This window comes from Saimiri boliviensis, chromosome 11, assembly GCF_048565385.1.
Source record: "Saimiri boliviensis isolate mSaiBol1 chromosome 11, mSaiBol1.pri, whole genome shotgun sequence".
In the NCBI taxonomy this organism is placed as follows: domain Eukaryota; kingdom Metazoa; phylum Chordata; class Mammalia; order Primates; family Cebidae; genus Saimiri; species Saimiri boliviensis.
The window spans coordinates 39353989-39371673 of NC_133459.1; the positions used below are offsets into that span (position 1 = coordinate 39353989).

General features: G+C 49.7%; 1 protein-coding gene and 1 long non-coding RNA gene across 3 annotated transcripts in view; both read right to left on the reverse strand.

Annotated features, from left to right (window-relative positions):
• Nucleotides 1-2607: 2607 nt before the first annotated feature.
• Nucleotides 2608-8179, reverse strand: LOC141580239 (uncharacterized). The gene is made up of 2 exons (XR_012512393.1): nucleotides 5989-8179; nucleotides 2608-5919 (listed from the first exon to the last, which is right to left on the reverse strand). It is a non-coding gene; the product is annotated as an uncharacterized LOC141580239 (long non-coding RNA).
• A 146-nt stretch (nucleotides 8180-8325) lies between these two features.
• The window catches only part of RIMS3 (regulating synaptic membrane exocytosis 3), a 39042-nt gene continuing 29682 nt past the window's right edge, over nucleotides 8326-17685 (reverse strand). For both annotated transcript variants that reach the window (XM_039473542.2, XM_010347531.3), the window contains 5 exons: nucleotides 17540-17681; nucleotides 15037-15149; nucleotides 11269-11370; nucleotides 10808-10947; nucleotides 8326-8635 (listed from right to left, as the gene is read on the reverse strand). In XM_039473542.2, the coding sequence (XP_039329476.1) occupies nucleotides 8423-8635; nucleotides 10808-10947; nucleotides 11269-11370; nucleotides 15037-15149; nucleotides 17540-17681 (710 nt within the window). In that variant the 3' untranslated portion in view covers nucleotides 8326-8422. The remainder of the gene's footprint in view (nucleotides 8636-10807; nucleotides 10948-11268; nucleotides 11371-15036; nucleotides 15150-17539; nucleotides 17682-17685) is intronic.

Below are 17685 nucleotides of genomic sequence, written 5' to 3' on the forward strand. Positions count from 1 at the left end.
AAGTGCTGGGATTACAAGTGTCAGCCAGTGTGCCCAGCCAAATTTTCCTAACATATTTAAACAATCCATTTCCCCCTGTTGTTTTAAGGTGCTTCATCATATATTAATTTTCCAGATATTCATATTTCAATCTTTAGGCACTCTCTTTTTTACAAAGAAGTTAATCTAGCCATTCATGGAATTGTATTACGCACATATAGAGTAAGTTTGTCTCTTAAAATAACAACTGAAATTTTGATTCAGATTACATTGAATGAGCTGCGTGCAGTAGCTCTTGCCTGTAATTCCAGCTACTGGAAAGGCTGAGGTGGGAGGATCACTTGAGTGTAGGAGTTCAAAGCTGCAGTGAACAATAACTGTTCCTCTGCACTGTATCCCAGTGATACAGTGAGACCCTGTCTCCTAAAAAAAATAATAAATGGTCAGGCGCGGTGGCTTATGCCTGTAATCCCAGCACTTCGGGAGGCCAAGGTGGGTGGATCACAAGGTCTAGAGATGGAAACCATCCTGGCTAACATAGAGATGGGCCAAACCCCGTCTCTACTAAAATACAAAAGTGAGCTGGCCCTGGTGGCATGCACCTCTAGTCCCAGCTACTTGGGAGGCTGAGGCAGGAGAGTTGCTTGAAGCTGGGAGGCAGAGGTTGCAGTGAGCCAAGATCACGCCACTGCACTCCAGCCTGGCGCCTGGTGAAAGAGCGAGACTCTGTCTCAAAAATAATGATAATAATAAATAAATAAATAATATAGAGAGAATTTATGGATTAATTTGTGGAGAGCTACTATCTTTAAACTATCTTATTGAAAAACAGGGAATTCCATTTATTCAGATTATCTAACTCTTTCATTAGAATTTGAAAGTTATCTTAATAGAGGCATTACATATTCTTAAATAATCCCTAGATGTTTCATGACTTGTATTGCTATTGCGGATAATAACTCATACTTTTCATTGCTTTTGGCTGTTATAGAAAAATGCAATTGATTTTTGTAGGTTTATCTTGTATCCAGCAAACTTGCTGAATGCTCTTATTAGTTCTAATAATTAATACTGGGTTTTTCTGGTAGCTTAACTATCAGATGTTATTGCTTTATTCATGTGTTTTTGCAAGGCACTGTGGTGTGGACTAGAAAAGGAGGAATGACACGTAAAAGACAACAGGAAAGTCATTGTGAGGCAGGACACTTTACCAAATTTTTAAAAGAGACAACATCTCACTCTGTCACCCAGGCTGGAGTGCAGTGGCACAATCATAGCTCACTGCACCCTTGAACTCCTAGGCTCAAGCAATCCTCCTGGCTCAGCCTCTCAAGTAGCTAGGACTACTGGCATGTGCCACCATGTGGCTAATTTTTAAATTTATGGTAGTGATGGGTCTCACTATGTTGCCCCAGCCAGTTTTGAACTACTGGCCTCAAGTCATCCTTTTGCCTCAGCCTCCCAAAGTGCTGGGATTACAGACAAAAGCCACAGTAGTTGGCCTATATTTTACTAATATTTTAAAACCTATTACTTTGCTCGCTTTTCCTTCTTGCATTTCAGCCCTTCCATCCGGGATCATTTCTCTGAATAGCGAACATGTAGGATTGTGTTCCAGGCACTGTTCTGAGATACAGTTCTTCTATCTAAAGAACATCCTTTAGAATTTCTTTGGATCTCAGTTTTTGTTGTCTGCTTTTTGTTTTTTAGTGGGTGCAGAGGGGAGGGTGCAGTTGTTATTGGAAGGAATTGCTGGATAGAAGTTCTTAAACCCATATGAGAGTATATGCCCTGTCTCAGGGAGAGAGCAGCAGTGGGAAAGAGGTAAAAGACAGACTCCTGGGGTACCGCGGAGCTCACATATGATCTTATGAGCCTTCCTTCAAGAGATGGTGCTCATGGGAACTGCAAGGCCTAGGGCCAGAGCCAGCGCAGGGAAGGTTCCCTGAGGGCTCTTGGGAGGAGGGTGCCAGCCTTGTGCCAGCAAGCACATGCCATGACAATGCTATACTTCCTTTATCTATCTTCTGTACCCCCCAAACCCAGCCCTAGGAGAGTGGATATGCCCCAAAATGACTAAATATTAGCATACTGTTCTGCTCCCCCATGAGACAAGGAAGGGAATGGGTGTTCCAGGCATCAGTGACTGATGCAGGGTGGAGCACATAGCAGTCAACTGCTGTGTTTACTGCTGCTATCAGGTGTGGTTGCAATAAGCAAGCCACATGCCTGAGCAGAGCTGCTGGACCCAAGAACTCAGAAAGAAAGGAATAGTGGGCTGAAAGCTGTGGCCTTAGCTCCATCTTACCTTCCCCTGTCTTTGGACATCCCTTGTGGAGTCTCTGGAAATAGAAGCCTTTGAAGGCCTGGAAGCTGGGGGCCTGGGAGACAGAGACAGGAAGCTGCCTGGACCAGTCAGATTTCATGGCCCAGGAACATTGCTGTGACCATAAAGTTCCCAAACAGGAGTCAGAGGCCCAGGCCATATCTTTCATGCTTTTTTCTGAAATGCACTGCTCTTTCCTGCCTCTCGACCAAGGCATCCCCCTCCCCTTATTTTTAGCCACCTGGAACCTTGTTTTCTTCCTCCTAGGATGAAGAACTGTCTATAGAAAGCAACACATGAAACCATTTTCAAACTGACTTTAATCATGTTTTGCTGCCCAAATACTGTACATGCAGAAGCCATGTGAAGAATTTGCTCCTCAAGGGAATTGGCAAGAACGTTGTATGAAACAGCTGGCAGTCCCTCCCAGCTGTACACCTGCCACCCAGGAACCACAACAAGTTAGGAAAGATGCCGCACATAGAAAATGTATAGAGCACAGATATAAAAGGCTAATTGCTTCTTATCTAAACAGTGTGCTTGTCAGTCCCTATCAGCTATCTCTCTCTTTGCAGGATGCATTTGGAAAGTCTAAAAAAAGGGGTTCTCGCCTTCTGTGAGTTTACATGCTAAAAGAGTTGGTTGAGCTATCAGGCCCACTCTCCCTAAGGAAGCAGCCGCCCTGCCTTCTGAGATGATGTCTGGTTAAAGACACTCTGGAAGGAGGAGTGGTCTTAAGAAGCAAAATACTTTGAAGGGAAATCAGTTCCCTCTCTCCTCCCATTGGAGAGCATTTCCTTTAGAATTCTCAGATCTTCAACTCTCCCGGTGATGTCATCCCAGAAGCAGAAATGAGGACAGACCCAGCCTCATCTGCTGGTGGGGACACTGATCTACTCAGGCTGTAGCTGAGATTGTGACATCACATCAGCACCTTGAAAACTGTCCATTGTAGATGACCCTTAATTATGTCTCATCATCACACAAGAATAAAAGAGGGAGGACAAACCACGAAGAGAGGAAAGCAGAGTCTGTTAGGATTCCCAGAGTTCTTGTCTGAGGCAGCATCTGGATGTAGACCAGCTGAGGGCCTGCACCCAGCCTGGGCATCGGTGGCTGGAGGAAACCAGCCCGTGGTGACAGGAACCAGGTGCACCAGGCTCCCAACCCTCATGTGCTCTGGATCAGAGGCTTCCAATTAAAACCGGGAGGGAACCATGGAGAGAGCAGCTAATGCTCTGATTTTGCAGATGAGGAAGCTGAAGCCCAGAAAAGTGAGGAGCCTTGCCCAAGGTCACAGTTTCTGGCAAAACTGTACAGAACGGCCTTTGATGCCCTCTAGCCAGCTGTCTCTGGCCATGTCACTGGCTAATGGGGTGGATGCTTGGTTGCCCCTGGAATTCCCAGGCCCCATTCTGTTAGCCAAGCTGACTGGAACCCAGGCTCAGGGACCCTTCCTAGCATCAGTGTGAACTCCTTGGGAGGCCCAAGGCCCTGTCCTTATTGGCCAAGTTTCCAGCCAGAGCCCTGGAAGAGTTTCTCAAAGCAGAAACACTCACGCTTTTCGGCAAGCACCTGCCCCAAGCCAGTCTAGGCCCCTGAGAGAATGCAACTTTCTCTCACCGACGTGGCTTCCTTCACAGGCACAGCCATGCTGGGCCCACACAAGCCCAAGCTCAGGATTTGGGGGAGGGGAGGGAGGGAGAGTTGCTTTGCTACATGGAAAGATTAAGCCCTTTATCAGAGAACAAGGCCCCACCATTGGGCATGCCAACATCTGAGCCACGTTTGTGCAATTCAGCCAGCAGAGTTGGTGCCCAAGGAGGCCAAGTTGCTCTCTTTGGCATCACTGACATTGCTCTGAGATGCTCAGGCACACTTTCAAAAGAACCCTTTTCCAGCCAGACCAGGCCAGTCCAGCCCCCGTCAGGCCTCACCTGATTGTGCGGGCTTCCCCTGCTCTTCAATCATGCTTGTTTTGTTTCGCCCCAACCTCTTCTGACCTGAGTGAAAAGGTTGAGAGAGAAGGCAGGGGGGATGGGTCCACATTTTCATCTCCTCCCTGACCACTCAGTGAAAGACAGTCCGGTAGAAGCAGCAGCATTTTAAAGAATCTCTTTACGTGTCAGGATACTGGAGAAGAAAACTCTGGGGAGTAGAAGAGACAGGTAGGAGGAGGCGGGGAAGCAGGCCTCTTCTTTTGCATCTCCCTCAGCCACGGCAGAAACACTGCTGGACAACCTTCCGGCCCTGAACGATGTGCCATCTCTCCAGCCAGGTGGAGAGCGACTCGTCTACAACATCAAGCAAAGGCAGCAATTTCTTGCACAGAGTTTGCACAGTGCTAGAGGCAATCAGAGAGACACAAAAGAGGAGCATCACTAAAGCCCTATTGCTTTCTGGGCTGAGGAAGATGGGGAATATGAGGTATTAGGAGGGCTGGAACTCCAGGGGAAGAGGAGCTCAGCATCTCCTGGGCAGCAGGGCATGGAAGAGGGACCCTGGTTGCATGTCAGGGCTCCTGGTAACATAGGCTAAGATTGTGCTACATTTCATTTCCAAAGAAGTACCCTTGGAGGTCTTTATTGTCTTTAAAAATGGAGGCTTCTGCTCTCCTCAAGGCTGGCAGTAAAGAAGAGATGCTTCCCTGATGGGTGGCATGACCATGGGAGGACTGGCTTGACCTCAGTGCTCTAACCGGCAGTGATTCCACGAGGCCTTTGCTCTATGGGTGTCCTTTCCTGGAGCTCCTGGGTTCTGCCTCAGCCCCATGAAATGCTGGCATTGCTGGGGACTCGCTGTATCCCAAGAACCTCCTAAGTGCTCCTTTCCTAGGAGAATTGGATGGTAGAAGAAGCCAAATGGGGAGTCATTCTGGAGATGGTTCTTCCCTGAAGGATCAAGTTCCCTTTGTCAAACCAAGACTTGGCTCCATTTACTGGAGCCTTTTTCATACCAAAGGCCCACTGCAGAGAAAAGGAGTCTATGAAGAAAGTGGGACAGAACGAACAGAGCAGAAATACAAAGACAGACGCTCTGAGTCATCCATCACTGTCCCTGCCCACAACCCAACATCACTGCAGGGCCACTCCTGTCTCTGCTATATGCACAATGAACCTCGCCTGACAAGAGGAGGTGGAATGACAAACAACCCCATCCTGTAACCACAGCAGGGTTTCACCTGGGCGAGGGGGCATTTGAAGCCAGGACACTGAACCTGGCAGTGAGTTGACCTCAGGGTGGGAGACTTCTGGAGAGACCATGTCCCTTCCTTCCCCACCACCCCTCCTCACACAGCAGATGCCCCCCACCCCAGCAAACACCAGGAGTCACACTTGTGCATCCTCCTTTTCTGGGACAGGCCAGCTCCAGAGTGGCTTTTCAGAAAAGCTCCTGCATCCAGGATGCTGAGAAACAGACCCTGATGCCACACTGCATCACACAGACATGTCAGCCTCACACCACTTTACCCTCTTGGGGTAAAATCCAGGTAGGGATGAGTGACTTATTTGGTGCAAAGGGTTAAAAGAATAATTCCCCAAGGTCAGTTTGGGGAGGAAATGACCTTCTTTTGGAGAGGCAGAATAGTGGAGTGGGATTGTAGGTGGGCTGACCTACCTACAATCCCCAACTGCTGGGCAGTTTTGGCTGCCGGGGATTGTGGGTAGGTCAGCCCACGTGACCAGCACATCAGACCCCTCCTCCAGCTAGAACTTTCCTTGTGCTAACCCTTCCCCAGAGGTCAGGGGCACCGTGGCCTGGAGCCCCCCAGTGGCAGGCCTCTATGCAGGCAGCTTCCCACCAGAAGAATGAGGGTATGGGTAGCCCCCATTTCCTGGAGTGACTGCTATCTGGGTATCACCACTCAGTGCGACATCAACAAACATCTATACTGTCCTGTGGGTCACTAACAACCCTGTCATCCCAAGGCGTAGAGTATTTTCACACTACCCTGACTGTGACTGCTCTAGAGGTGAATAGATCATAAACAGGAGATTAAAATACCCTTTGGCAAAGGAGTTTCCTTCTTGATCCCCCATTAGGGTCGAGGAGGACAGAGCCCTTTGCCCATTTCTAAGAACTTGATAAACATAATGGGCCTGGGAAGAGCATTTTTGCCTAAAGAGAAGACTCAGCCCAGTGGCCTCCTCCCTCTATGCACCCAAAGGTCCCCTTCTCTAATAAGACAAGAATAGAGGCTTCGGCAGAAACAGGAGCCTGGAAGCTAACTCTGTTCATTTTCTTCCTGCCCTTACCCACTTCTTACCCTGTGGGCAGGCCAGGTGGGGTCCTGGCTTCTTCCGTTATCTTTCTTGGGAGAAGTTACAGGACTCTGACTTCACCCCAACACAGAGCCATGCTAGCCAAGGAGACCCTTTGGGCAGAGACGACCTATCGCAAAGAGCCACTTCCAACTTTGGTTATGAATGGAGGCCCCAAGTCTTTCAGGCCCCAAGACCTTGCCACTGCTACCCTAGGTAGCGCACCCCTGCCTCAGGCGCTGGGGCCACAGCCATTTCAGCACCTGAGAATAATGCCTGGGGAGAGGTGGAAAGAGCGCCTTCCCCACACCTCCACTGCCCTGCTGTTTTCTTCCCTACTAGACACAAACCCAAGGGCTGCTCTGTCCATCTCCTGAGCAACCTCTCACCTTTCACCCTAGAGCTGAGGAGGGACAGGGACAGATCTGGGCCTTCCTGAGCCAGACTTCAGGATTCCCAGGGGACAGATTTCACAGGGTCCTGTCCAGGCACTGGTCCCCGCCAACAGGGCCCAGTTGCCAAATCAAGTCAGGGTTTGAGTGACTGTGAGAAGCTCCAACCAGACAAGGGTGAGAAAGCAAGCAGAGGCAGGGGGGTGCCTGGGGCAGACAGCTCTGCAGAGGGCAGCGGTGGAACACAGGAGGGCAGGGAGGCCTAGGGGGAAGTATTGCTTAGACAGAGCTGGTGATGGTGGCAGACGAGAGTCCGGAGCCAGGCTGCTGGAGCCCAGCTGAGTCTGAGCTCCCAGACAGGGACCCTGGTCTGGAAATGCACAGCAGCTAGAGTCCCAAATGAACAACTTCATGCAGGGAATCCCCACATGTCAGACGGGATCCTCGGCAGTGGCTGGGAACAATCAGCCTCAGCCCTCCTTAGTCCAGCAAACAGCCCTACCCACAGCACCTCCTCATGCCTGCCAGGAATGAGCCCTCAAGAGGTCAGGGCCACCCTCAGGGCCTCAGGAGGACTGTCTGCTTTAGCAGATAACATGCCCTCTGCAGCTGCCTGCCCAGGCCCGCTGGCAGAGCTCCTTCGGTGTGGCGGAGTAGGGAGGCTTGAAGAGACAGAAGATGAAGAACAAATGCTAAGGGGGCACCTGGCCAGGAACCCTGGAACCGAGACCTTGTGCTTCACTGCAGGAAGGAGACAGTCCCAGCCCCACAGAGAAAGTCATTTCTAAGCCCTCAGCCCCCCAGGTACCCTCTGCTTCCACAGGGCCCTGGCCAGGGAGCTAGGTGGGCATGCTACATGCTGCAGAACGCATTCAGTGGCAGGAAGAGCTGCCAGAGTGGCTCTGGTGGGGTGGGGTGCCCAGAGGGCCCTCAGTGTGGCCAGCTGCAGCGGGAGCTACATTCCTCAGAAAACAGCGGCAGAGCCGTGAGAGTCAAGAGTGGAACAAAAGACAAGACCGAAAACGAAGCGGAGACCACCAGGAGCAGGCACAGGTGGAGAACACACAGGCTCTGCCCCGGGCCCAGGACCAGGCAGCACCGACCAGTGGCCACATGCCCCCCTTCCACCCCTGGAGACTCCTCAGGGTGAGTCGCATCCACACAACACTCCTTTGGGTTTCTTTCAACAAGATACAAAGAGACGTGGAGACATTTCAGCCCATGGCGTCACCAGGAGTGACTATACCGACAAATGAACAGATAGAACGTGGTCACATACACACACACGCACACGCGCACGCACACACTACAGTCTCCACTGCCAGCTGGGATGAGCCCAGTAGCCAACAGGCATGCAGCAGGACAAGGGGTCCAGAAAGACACGAAGACTATGTACAGGGGAGACGTGGGGCCAGCAGGCACCCCTCCCCACACCACCATCCTGGCCTCTCTTCCTGACATCCTTAAGAGCATGAGGGGCTGGTGGCACTCTCCAGGGATGACTGGGACAGGCGCCTGGTGAGGGATCCGAGTGTGGAGTCTGCCACTGAGGAGGTGGGGAAGAGTTTGTACCAGCCGGTGACCGCGGCGCTCAGGTCCAGCTCGTCCAGCATGATCTGGGCCATGCCCATGAAGCACTTGTGGTCCATGCGGCCATAGTCTCCCCAGACGATCACCTGCCAGGAAGAAGAGAGGGAGGGACTGAGCCACCTCCCTGACTCCAGGACTGTGCAGTAGGCCCGGGAACCTACACGTTTCAGCCGGGCACAGATGGGACAGAAGGAGCCAGAACTCAAGACTGATTTCACACAATCAAATTTACTGAGCACTTGAAGTGTGTCAGATGTGATCCTATGGATTTTACCTAGATTCTTTTAATTGTTATAACAAGCCATGTAGGTAGGGTGCTCTGTATCATTATTTCCACAGAGGAAACTATAGCTCAGAAAGGTGAATTGGCGAACCTAAAGTTGCACAGTAACTTGTGGCAGAGCTGGGATTAGGACCTGGGCATGTGACTCCAGAGCCTCCCAGCATTACAGACAACAGCCTTCCCCAGGAAGGGGCAGACAGAGTTGAGGACCTGGCTATAGCTCTGGCTGCGCTGCCAGCTTGCCGTGGGACTTGTGTAAGCCCGATGCCCTCACTGCTTCCAGCCACACGCTGGGAGAGAGGAATAGATTCACTCACTGATTTTCAAACTTATGTTTTCACTGGTGAATCCTTTCCTAAGCAGACACCAAAGATTATGCTTCCACTCCCCAGAGCCTAGGGTTCTGCAGTTCTTTTTTCTTTTTAAGAGACAGGGTTTCCCTCTGTCACCCAGGCTGGAGTGCAATAGGTCACGGCAGCCTTGACATCCTGGGCTCAAGTGATCCTCCAGCCTCAGCACATTGAATTTTGGGATTACAGGCATCTGCCACCACATCTGGCTATTTTTTTTTTTTGAGATGGGAGTCTCACTCTGTTGCCGGGCTGTAGTGCAGTGGTGTAATCTTGGCTCATTGCAACCTCTGCCTCAGCCTCCTGAGTAGCTGGGACTACAGACTCATGCCACTGTGCCTGGCTAATTTTTCATATTTTTAGTAGAGATGGGGTTTCACTATGTTGGCCAGGATGGTCTCGAGCTCCTTGATCTTGTTGTCCACCCGCCTCAGCCTCCCAAAGTGCTAGGATTACAGGCGTGAGCCACCGCGCCCGGCCTATTTTTAATTTTTAAGAGACAGGGTCTCACTCTGTCACCCAGGCTGAGGTACAGTAGCATAATCATAGCTCACTGCAGCCTTGACCTCCTGGGCTCAGGCAATCCTCCTGCCTTGTTACCTTGAGTAGCTGGGATTACGGCACATGCCACCATGATCAGCTAGTTTTTTTTCACGTTTTTAGAGATGGGATCTTGCTATGTTGCCAGGCTGCTCTTAAACTCTTGGGTGTGGGCCACTGTGTCTGGCTCTGCAGTTCTTTAAATTTGCAATTCCAAGGCCCCTTGCCACAGAACCATCTCAGCTCAGAGGAGCAGCCCTAGATGAGAAGCTGGATGGCCCAGACAGCCCCTAGCTCTAGCCTCTTCTCTGTTACCTTCATGGCCTCAGGCAAGATCAGCAGCCACCACCATGACTGTTAATACTCACTGAGTAGCTATTTATTTGTTAGGCACTCTATATGCAATCCTCTGTTTAATCTTCACGACATTCTACCCATGGCTAATAAGGGCTGAACTGAATCTGAACCTAGGACTGAGCCCAGAGACTGATCCACCACCGTGCTTTATCGCCACATGACCTAAGGCTCTTCATCTATAAAATGAGCATGAAGATCCCTCCCTCCCAGAATTAAGAAGGGCTAACAATGCCAAGTGTGCAGAAGGCCTTTGTTGCTCTCAAGTAATTGGGATGAGAATCACCCAGCCTGGGCTCACCCCAAGCAAGTGACCTCATCTGTAAGAGACTCTGCTTCTGTAAAGTGGAGAGAATCACACCTACTTCACAAAATCATCTGCAAGATGAAATAAGGTCATGTTTGGGAAGCACCTAACACAAGGCTTGGCACTAAACTGATGTGCAATGGACATTAGCACCAGGGGAAGGGGGAGGCAGTGGTCACACATGTCCTGGTTCTACCTACCAGCTGTGCAACCTGGGGAGCAATTTGGTTATCCCCAAAACCTTGGTTCCCTTATGAATCAACTGGGGACAATAATACCTCACAAGGTTGTGAAAATAAACGAGTAATGCAAATTATTGCACTTCACAGCACTTGGCACAGGATAAATCATAAATGAAAAACTTTGAATGATAACTTCCAGTCTTTAAGAGTCTACCCTGTCCTACTGGCCCTGTGCCACCCACCTGCAGCACCTTGCCCTGGGGTCCCTCGTCAAAGAGTAGAGCCTGCTGGTACAGGGGATCACAGGTCTTCTTGGTCATCTTTGTCTTCTTCTTAGCCAAGCAGGCCCCATTCTCCAGCAGGTAAACCTTGATATAGGTGGCTAAGGGAGGAGAGAACATATGACAGAGAGGGATCCAGGAGAGATAGCTGTGGACTGCCCGTCACCTAACTGTCAGGTGATCCTGGAGGTGAGCAGCGTGCATGGAATGAGCCGGCCAGTGGACAGCAGGCAGAAGAGGTGACTCAAGTACTGGTTCCTCCATCCACCCTTACTCCCCGCCCTAGTCACTGGCCTTCCAGGCAAGCTGTGACTCCACTGTCAAAAATCCTGATTTAGACCAAAGGGAGCTGAGGACCTGCTAGACCCAGAGCATGGTTCTATGCCCCTCCCTGTCAGGACCCCATTTCCAAAATCCCTCACCTGGGAGGGATTTGGAGCCTGGTTTGGGGGTCAGGCCCCGAGCTTCAATCACTTCCACCTCCAGCTGGCCGCTCCGATCCATGATGGCAATGTGCACGTCTCCTGAAAGGAAGAAGAGGGTGAGTCCAGGCAGGGCCAGACCAAGGGGCAGGCCAGCCAGCTGCTGTACTGACTGCCAGTCTGCAGAGGAGGCTACATCAACACTAGAAAGGGAACAAGATAGCACCAACCACATGGGTCAGAACTGCTTTCAGGAAACCACTTTAAAGCAGCTGAGGGATCCCTTGATAGGTCCCTTGGGGTGGAGTGGGGACATGACCTTCAAGGGCATGATTGGGTAACAAAAGATGGCTGCCAAGTCCCCATTTGTGTCTGGCTAGCTGAGAGGCTTCTGTTTTACTGAGCAGAATAGGAAATTTAGGCAACAGAGCTTCCTGGGTCAGGAAGACAGGGGAGGCTGTGGGCTCAGTGGCCGTTCTTCACCTCCTTCAACATCTGCGTTGAAACAGCATCCATTTTAAGAGGCACGGAGCTAAAAGCCTGCCCAGGACACGAGGCCCTACCTGATGAGGGCCTGCTAGTGTATTACCAACGGAGGAAGGAAAAGGCCAGCAGACTTCCTGGGTGTGGACAGCTGAAGAAATCTTCACTGTACTCCCACAGAATAGATTATCCAGCCGAGGGCAATTTCTGTGTGAGGGAGTTATGTCAGTTACCTGATTTCTAGGAACTATTAGCTTTGTTTAACACTGGTTGGCAAAATTTGGAATTACGTAGTAGTCAGTCACTTGGAACAAAGTGAAGTCCCTTACAGGGGTGCAGAATCAAAGCCTGACCCAGAAGAATCAAATGGGCCAGACTTTGGGTTCGGTCACCATTTTTAGATTCGTTGAGCCATCGTGCAATTGTTTGTATTTGTATACTCGGGAAGATTTACCAATTTCAAGAGACATCCTGGAATCCATCCACCTCCATCCAGCTATTCCTGTCCTCCTTGTGGGGAAGTGGGAAGGGAAGGTCTTAGGAATTAATCTCCAGGTCTCACTGTAACATCACTAACAAGGTGGACAAGGCAAACCTGTTTTTCCCTGGTCTGGCACCAGGGGGTACCACATGCAAATGGTCCTGGCTGCCACGGGGCATTAGCCTCATGGAAGTGGCTGGCTCCTCTCACTGCTGCCCAGCCTGTGGCTGGGTCTAGGGCTGGGAAAACAGGCTCCCCAGACCCTTAAGGGCCTGAAAGCAAGGGCTGGGAATTAGCCAAATCCAATTCAAGGGCCAAACCCTTGATTTGGCTAATTCCCAGTCCTTGCTTTCAGCTGACCCGGACCCTCTGCGGGTCTCCATAGACTCCTGTTCCAGCCAGCAGGAGCTCCTGGGAGGGAGTTTTTGAGGGCAGTGGAGTGGAAGGAGTCCTGGCCTAGAATGGAACCCCAGCTCCACTGCATGACTCGCTGCAGGACACTGCGCTCGGCTTCCTCATTTGCTGGGGGGGCCAAAGGTCCAGCACTGTCCTGATGGGGGCTGGGTCAGGCGCTGCTCGGGTCAGACGGATGGGAAAGGGGTGGAGGTGAGGAAGCACCTCTGGAGGAGCTATCCTGGGGAGAAGCTGTTGGAAGCCAACACAGCCAACACCTAAGGGAGGGAGAGGGTAGGGAGGCTCTGTCTGAGAGCTCATGAAACAGACTGAAGCTAACAGGATGAAGTGTAGGCTTCAGGACGTACCATCATCCCTTAGTATCCATTGGTTCCAGAACCCTACCCCGCCCCAACCCAGGGATACCAAAATCCTTGGATGCTCCCGTCTCTAATATAAAGTGGCAGCCAGGCACGGTGGCTCATGCCTGTAATCCCAGTACTTTGGGAGGCCAAGGCGGTAGATCACTTGAGATCAGGAGTTTGAGACCAGCCTGGCCAACACAGTGAAACCCTGTCTCTACTAAAAATACAAAAATTAGCTGGGTGTGGTGGCACATGCCTATAATCTCAGCTACTCAGGAGGTTGAGGCAGGAGAATCACTTGAACCCGGGTGGTGGAGATAGGTTGCAGTGAGCCGAGATGGCGCCACTGCACTCCAGCCTGGACAACAGAGCAAGACTCTGTCTCAAAAATAAAATAGGCTGGGTGTGGTGGCTCACTCCTGTAATCCCAGCATTTTGGGAGGCTGAGGCAGGTGGATCACCTGAGGTCAGGAGTTCGAGACCAACCTGGGCAACATGGTGAAACCCCGTCTCCACTAAAAATACAAAAAATTAGTTGGGTGTGGTGGCGCATGCCTGTAATCCCAGCTATTGGAGAGACTGAGGTAGGAGAATCGCTTGAACCCGGGAGGTGGAGGTTGCAGTGAGCTGAGATCACACCATTGCACTCCAGCCTGGGCAACAAGAGTGAAACTCCATCTTAAAAATAAAATAAAATAGTGTTTGAATATAATCTGTGCACATCCTCTCATACGCTTTATTTTATTTAGTTTTTGAGACAGGGTCTCACTATGTTGCCTAGGCTAGTCTCAAACTCCTTGGCTCAAGCAATCCTCCAGCCTCAGCCTCCTGAGTAGCTGGGACTACAGGCACAGGCCACTGCAAAGCTTCTTCCATATACTTTCAATCATCTCTAGATTACACTGGTGTGCCGCATAATGACATTTCAGTCAAAAATGCATCATATATATGACAGTGGGCTCATAAGATTATAATGGAGCATATAGAGAAACCTGATATATGGTGCTTGATACTGCCATTGCAGATCAAATGGGGAAATGATTGATATTCAGTAATGGTGCTAGGATATATGGTTTTCCATATGAAAAAATGCATATACATTTTAAAAGGATATATACCATCTAGGTTTGTGTAAGTATACTCTATGATATTCACACACTGAAAATGACTGTACTTATAATACCTAGGGCAATGCCTACACATTACTTCATTTGCATGGATTCAGGGTAGTACTCGGCACATAGCAAATCAAGTTTTGCTTTTTGCAACTTTGTGGAATATTTTTTTCCCTGAATATTTTCTATTCAAGGTTGGATGAATCCGCAAACACAGAACCCATGAATACAGAGGGCCAAATATACTTCCTAGCTGCAAGGAAGAGCGATAAGAAAATTACCAAAGCGGGATGGGCACGGTGGCTCACACCTATAATCCTAGCCCTTTGGGAGGCCGAGGCGGGCAGATCACCTAAAGTCGGGAGTTAGAGACCAGCCTGACCAACTTGGAGAAACCGCGTCTCTACTAAAAATACAAAATTAGCCAGGTGTGGTGGCATATGCCTGTAATCCCAGCTACTCAGCAGGCTGAGGCAGAATAGCTTGAACCCAGGAGGTGGAGGTGGCGATGAGCCGAGATCGTGCCATTGCACTCTAGCCTGGGTAACAAGAGCAAAACTCTGTCTTAAAAAAAAAGAAAAAGATAAAAGAAAAGAAAATTACTAAAGGGCCTCTAGGTGCCAGGCACTGTTGGGTGTAACAAGTCAAATAAGCCACAGTTCCTAAGCACTCAGTTGAAATGCCTCATGCAAAGCATCTAACAGGAGCTCAATAAAGTAAATTGTTAGACCATGGAACTCAAGTGGGTATTATTATTCCCATTTTAAAGATGAAGAGACTGAGGCTCAAAGAAGGGAAGTGACTTGTTTGAGATCATGCAGAACTGGTGATAGAATAAACTCTATCATGGCTGATGCAGAGCCCCCACTGAGTTCACCCTTCTGCTGCATGGTCCCGTCACCCCACTCAATCTGCCCTCAATAAGACTCACCCATGGGTGGTGTTGCCAGCGTCTGTCGCCCCACAATCTGAGCTGGTCCCAGCCCATCCAGGAAATCACTGAACTGGCTTTCAGCCCCCAGCCGGGTGGTGGGGAAGATAAACCTGCAGGAAGAGGCAGAGGGGTGCGTGAGGGTGTCAGGGTAACCTAAGGATGAAAGAGTGGCTGGCAGACTGCCATGCTCTGCCCCTAGGGTCCTGGGCACTTCCCTCTGTGCCTCAGTTTCTCCTCTACACAGTATGACTATACTACTCTGGGTAAAGACAAACAGAACTGTTCATCTCTGCACACTGAAGAAAAATACTTTGATGTTATTTGAGAAAACAAACTAATAATAATAACATAATGATGCTGTTTAATCCTTAAGCTCCAGGGATTTCTAAAGTGACCCTTACAAGGCAGGGCTTGATGGACACCTGTGTCCTCACCAGTACATGTCAATGCCAAGAACCAGAGACATAGGTTGGAAATTTCAATGCCTGGAACAAGTTATAAGGACTGAGGTTTGCGTTGACCGTAAGTTTGAAATTCAAGTCAAACACGAGGTGGTGGCCAGAACAGCAACTAAGACCAAAATAACACAATAACAGGGTTGAGGTGAATTGCAAGTGATGGCGGTTTGTGGTCGTTCCATGACTGTGCGGGTGTCTAGAAACAGAAACGAGAACAACTGACAGTGATTGACAGCTTGCCAGGTGCCAATGGTGCATTAAAAGTTCCACATGTGTTTTATCATTTAATCCTTACAACCACTCTGTGTGGTAGGAGCTATTACCCAATCTTACAGATGAGAAAACAGAGGCTCCCAAAGGTAAGATTGCCTTGCCTGCAAAACAGAGATGATGCCCAACTCACGGGCCTTTATATGTTGAGGATTAGGGCAGGTGAAAAGTTCCAGACAAACAGGAAATATTAAATGATAGTTCCTGTTGCTGTTGTTGTTATCATCAAGGGAAAAGTGCTACTCTTCTCTTGTGCTCCAGCCTAGATGTTCTGGGTGTGGCCAGCTGAGAAAGGACAGATGAGGGAGGGTTGGCCCTGGTCTGCTCAGGGGCTATGATAGAACAAAATTCTAAGATCTCCTAGAAAGGCCCAGGCTCCTGGCTACAGAGAAAAAAGCCTGTCCAAGGGAGAATCTCCTACTAGGCAGTTTGGCCTTGAGTCCCGCTTGGCTAGTGGCAGGCAGGGAGGAAAAAAGCAGGCTGTGTATGCTTATCAGAGACAGCCTGTGTCTCTCCCCAGCTAGGCCCAGCCTCCATCCCTCCGGGAGGGGCTTCAAGGCTTCACTTTTATTGGTCATGGTCAACAATAGCCTAATATCACATTCTTAGGACAATGAAATCTGAGACTCTCAAGGTCACAGAATTTTAGGAGCTGGATATAGAGAGTGTGGAGATTGTGAACAAAGGTCACAGAATCAAATGGCCTTAATTCCAGTTCTGACTCCATCACCACTTAATAGCTGTAACCTTGGGTAAGGTGTCTCACCCTTTTCCTCTCCCTGTTTCTCCACTTGTCAAAGGGAGATAATGGTAGTACCCACAACCCTCAGGGTTGTTGTAAGTGTTAAATGGTCATTGTTCCTGGTCTGATCACAGCCGGTAGATCCCAGTGTTAAGAATCACCGATCTGAGATGCCTAGGCATGTCCTGCACATGGGAAGATGTAATAAATGCTTGCAAGGACTTGCATTCATGGAAGTAGGTGCAGCAGTGAGACATACGATCACTGAATCTCAATCAATGGAGCCACAGGATCCTGAGCCTGGAAGTCACTGGGCTTGAAGCAGAAGCAGAAAATCTTAGTCATACAACTATAATTTCATAGACTTAGATCTGGGGGAATACTAACCCAGTGACTTTCAGATTTTTTAATGCAACCTACATGTAAGAAAGGAGATTTAACATTATGACAGACCTGTGTGCATCTATATATAAAAAATGGAAACAAAAGTTCACAAGGCAATTTATTCTTACTTCATGACATATGCCTATTTCTTTCTCTAATGCTGGTTTTGACCCACTAAACCTATTTTACTTCCTGTCTATGAGTCATCATCCATAGTCTGAAAAACATTGATCTAGTCCAATCTCCTTCCCTAAGCTCTAAGCAAGGCTGCTTGAGAGAATGCCACTCATCTGGGCCACAACAGTGGTTTTAGATTTAAACGAATTTTAGGACATTTTCCTTTCCACCCTCTCCTCTAGAGCAGGGCAGTGTGTGAGTAAGAGGTGGGACGTAAGGGTCCCTTCCTGAAAGATACAAAAGGACTTGATAGCTCCTAGGTGTCTGGATATTCCAATGAGAACAATAGGAAGGCCTGGGGTCCAACCACAGAGTGTTGAGGGGAGGGGTATGAAGGAAGTCAGAGACACAGAGGACCCAGATGTTTTAGCTGGAAACAAAACAGGGAGACTTTCCCACCCTGCCCAGTGGCTCTGTGACTGGAGGACCGAGGAGGAGGGAGGGGACCACAGCGCGGGGCTGCACGCACGTGCCGTCAGAGCTGTTGCTGTTGGTGCTCCCGTCGGTGGACTCCCGGCTGCCCTGGCGCGTGACCCGGCTCCGCATCTCCACTGCGATGCCCGTCTCTGTGCTCCGGCGAATGTTGCTGCGCAGCTTCTTGGTGGCCCCTTCTGT